Source organism: Bos javanicus, chromosome 11, assembly GCF_032452875.1.
Source record: "Bos javanicus breed banteng chromosome 11, ARS-OSU_banteng_1.0, whole genome shotgun sequence".
Lineage (NCBI taxonomy): Eukaryota > Metazoa > Chordata > Mammalia > Artiodactyla > Bovidae > Bos > Bos javanicus.
This window is the reverse complement of record NC_083878.1, coordinates 11,442,460-11,446,560: the sequence shown is the minus strand read 5'-3', so window position 1 is coordinate 11,446,560 and position 4,101 is coordinate 11,442,460. Positions and strand designations below refer to the sequence as shown.

At 41.6% G+C, this 4,101-nt stretch overlaps 1 protein-coding gene across 1 annotated transcript; it reads left to right on the top strand.

The window, feature by feature from the left end:
* The first annotated feature begins 1,278 nt into the window (after window positions 1-1,278).
* Window positions 1,279-3,862, top strand: LOC133256827 (low molecular weight phosphotyrosine protein phosphatase-like). Its single transcript, XM_061431923.1, has one exon. The coding sequence runs from the start codon at window positions 1,317-1,319 to the stop codon at window positions 1,791-1,793; it is 477 nt and encodes a 158-aa protein (XP_061287907.1). The 5' UTR covers window positions 1,279-1,316; the 3' UTR covers window positions 1,794-3,862.
* The last annotated feature ends 239 nt before the right edge of the window (window positions 3,863-4,101 follow it).

The window sequence follows — 4,101 nt, the reverse complement described above, 5'->3', positions numbered from 1 at the left end:
TTCAGCTATTACCTTTTTCATATCTAATACTTTCCTTTGATTCTTGTAAGTGTTTTCTTGTTTTTCCTTTACACTGCTAATATATCTTTTGTGTATTTATAGAACTGATTTGAAATCCTTAGTCCATCTCTACTAAAGAATACTGCTGCTTCTCTCCTACTGTTTCTGATCTTATATGTTGTGATTTTATTTTTCTTTCGGTTTAATTTTACTCTGTGAGTGTCTCAACATTTTTGGCTTGTGAACCCCTATTCCCTGGGGGTATTTACTGTTCTACCCTGTACTGCATTTGAGGGAAGGACAGAAGGCCATTCAGTGTCTGCCAGCCTATTAACTTCAAGGAGAGGACAGGGTTTCAGATCTCAGCTGGAGTACCCCAGGCATCACACAGTCACAGGTCAGCACGCCTGCTTGTTTGCATTTGGTCCCCAAACTCCCTGGGTTCTTGATTTCACTTTCTACCCTGTGCTGAAAGGAAGCTCCTCTATTGATTTGAGGGAGGGGCCAGCCTGGGAATTTGGAGAGCAAAAGATGGGGTGAGGGGTTGCTCAAAAACAGTTGTTCCCCAAGTTTATCAACTTTTGACCCTGGCAGGGCTTTATGCTGCCCTTTGTTCATCCCCATAGACACCCTGACTGGTGGTCTGAGCCACTGCATCTGCAGTTCTGCAACAAAGAATAAACAATGCTCATCCAATGCAAAGATGTGGACGAGACAAGAGCAAAACATCAATCACTTCTCCACACCTGTGGTCACTTAATCTTTGACAACAGAGGCAAGAATATACAATGGAGAAGAGACAGTCTCTTCAGCAAGTAATGTTGGGAAAGCTGGACAGCCACATGTATATCAATGAAAATTTATTTGATTGATTTGAACAATTCCTTCAATTTAAACATTCCTTCACACCATATACAAAAATAAACTCAAAATGGCTTTAAGTCTTAAGTATATAAACATATATGTGATACCATAAAACTAGAAGAAAACAGGTAAAACATCATCTGGCATAAATTGTAGCAATATTTTCTTAGGTCAGTCTCCCAGGATGATAGAAATAAAAGCAAAAATAAACAAATGAAGCCTAATCAAACTTACAAGCTTTTGCACAGCAAAGGAAACCATAAACAAAATGAAAAGACAACCAGTGGAGCAGGAAAAAATATTTGCAAATGATGGGACCAACAAAGGCTTAATTTCCAAAGTATGCAAACTCCTCGTACAACTGAGTAACAAAACAAACACCCGGAACAAAAACATGGGCAGAAAAGCTAAACAGACGTTTCTCCAAAGAAGACAGGCAGCGCGCCTGGAAGATGGCTGAGCAGGTGACAAAGTCGGTGCTGTTCGTGTGTCTGGGTAACATCTGTCGATCACCCATCGCAGAAGCGGTTTTCAGGAAACTTGTAACTGATCAAAACATTTCAGATAATTGGAGGATAGACAGTGCAGCGACATCCACGTATGAACTAGGAAACCCTCCTGATTATCGGGGGCAGGCTTGCATGAAGAAGCATGGTATCCCCATGAGTCACGTTGCCCGGCAGGTTACCAAAGAAGACTTTGCCACTTTTGATTATATACTATGTATGGATGAGAGCAATCTGAGAGATATGAATAGAAAAAGTAATCAAGTTAAAAACTGCAGAGCGAAAATCGAACTACTCGGGAACTATGATCCACAAAAACAACTTATCATTGAAGATCCCTATTATGGCGACAACGCTGACTTTGAGGCCGTCTACCAGCAGTGCGTGCGGTGCTGCAGGGCCTTCCTGGGGAAGGTTCGCTGACCCGGCCATCCCGCTGTGGCCCAGGCTCGTCCCCCGAGGCCGTGTGTCAAGTGTCAAGAGTGTCACCGTTCGGAGCCAAGGCCGCAGCCCTCTTGTAGATGGAACTCAGTCTTTGTGTTTGGCGAAAGAGTAAATAAAAAAATCTTTGATTCAGATAGTTTATGGGATAAGAGTTCCTTAGACTAGCTAAACCTCCCACTATGCCCCAGTTACAAAAACAGTGGAACAATCGAAGTAGTGGAGCAGCACAGTAGACCATAGTGAAGTGAAGTGAGACGCCCCTCGGGAGCCTGCACTGCTCCTCCCTCTGTGGACTGGCCCTGCCCTCACCGCCTCGACGCGGCCTGGCGCCCCGCGGTGGTGAGTTGCCACTGGCTGGCAGTGCGCAAGCGCACACTCTCAGGCCAGGAAGGAGCGAGGCTCGTGGGATTCATCCTTAGCACCTTCACTCCGTCTTAGTTTGTGTCTGTGCAGTTCATTTCATGAGGAAGTCACCTTATGTGCTCCCATTTGAACCCGTTTGCCTCTGGAAATGTAGTTATATCCAGGAGAAGGGCGAGTGTGAGGGTTTATCTTATGGTCAGTTGGGGGACTGTGTCTGCTTCTACATGCGTATAATTGCCTGAATGTCAATTATAGATCTCCTTGTGTGGGAAAAAGTATCAAGTTGGAAAAAGTCCTTTTATGTTGGAATGCTTAAATATTGATATATTAAGTATTTTTTGTCAGTGCCTGGTTATAGGGAAATATACATAATTTGTGCACATTTAAAATAACTGATCTAAAATTCATATGAATATATGTCAGAAAAAATTGTTCTCAAATAAACCGGGGAAATTACAAAAATACAACTGAGGTGCAAAAAAAAAAAAAAACAAGACATGCAAATGGCTAACAAGTACATGAAAAAATGCTCAATATCACTAATGATTGTGTGCAAGCTCAGGCTCAGTCATGTCCGACTTTTTTGCAACCCCATGGGCTGCAGCCTGCCAGACTCCTCTGTCCATGGGATTTCCCAGGCAGGAATACTAGAGTGGGTTGATTTCCTCCTCCAGGAAATCTTCAGGATTTCTCAGGGAATCTTCAAGATTCGAGAGACCTGTCACTTAGCTATTGAAAGCCTCAATAAAGTTAAAAGACAAAAAACACAGAAGGTGATTGTAGAGAAGAAAGCATTTAAATGAAAAATTAATATCAAAATGAGGAATTAATATCAAAAATACTTTAAAAAACCCCATGTATTTGGAAATTGAATGTCCACTTTTAAATGATGGGTATATCTAAGAAGCCACAACAAGGAAAATTAGAAAACATTTGTAACAGAATAAGAATGAAAAGAGAATTTATCAGTATTTGTTGCATGCAGCTGAAGCTGCTCAAGGCAACTGAATACAATGTGGACTCTTGAATAAGGTATGAAGACGAATAACAAACACTAGCATAAAATTTTGTGAAATGTGAACACAGTATGTACTTTAGTTAAGAATTCAAAGCAGGTGGATTCTTAATCTCTGGACCACCAGGAAAGTCCACCTATTTATTTTATACATAGTAGTTTGTACATCTTAATCCCATAGCCCTATCTTGCCCCTCCCTTCTCCCCTCTCTCCACTGGTAACAGCTAATTTGTTCTCTTTATCTATGAGTCTGTTTCTATTTTGTTAATATTTACTCATTTGTTATATTCTGTTTCCACACTTTAATTCCACAAATTGTGCTGTAGGCTCCCCACTTCCTCCCAGGAGTGTGGCTTACTATATACTTTGAAAGGCCCTCCTGCTACAAAATTATTAGAGGTAAATAATAGTAATAATAATTACTACATAAAACATAGCATTTTTCTGAGTTCACTAGAAACAAGAAAAATTTCAAAAGAGAAAAGAAAAACAAAACAAAATACAAAGAAGCAAAAACCTTAAGCTAAGGAGAAGGAAACGGCAACCCACTCCAGTGTTCTTGCCTGGAAAAGTCCATGGACAGAGGAGCCTGGTGGGCTGCAGTCCATAAGGTTACATGACTGAGCATGCATGCATGAGGGTGCAGGGAGATGGGTTGGTAGCAATAAACTGGTAGAAGTGGGAAAAAAAAAAAAAAAGCCTTAAGCTGAAACCAGAATGGTAAATGATAGGAACTCAAGTCAATTGTCAACAGCGCCCTCCATCAATCTGCAGGACTGAAGCAGGGTGGGGACCCGAGTCTGGGGCTCAGCACCACAGTCAGGACTCTGTGAGGAAACCAAGGTTGTTCTAGCCCCTTGTGCCCAGTTTCTCCTGGAAACAAAACAAGACGCTTTCTGGAGAAAGTA

Coding starts and splice junctions, on each gene's coding strand:
- LOC133256827 (XM_061431923.1), top strand. CDS start 1,317: ATGGCTGAGCAGGTGACAAAGTCGGTGCTGTTCGTGTGTCTGGGTAAC.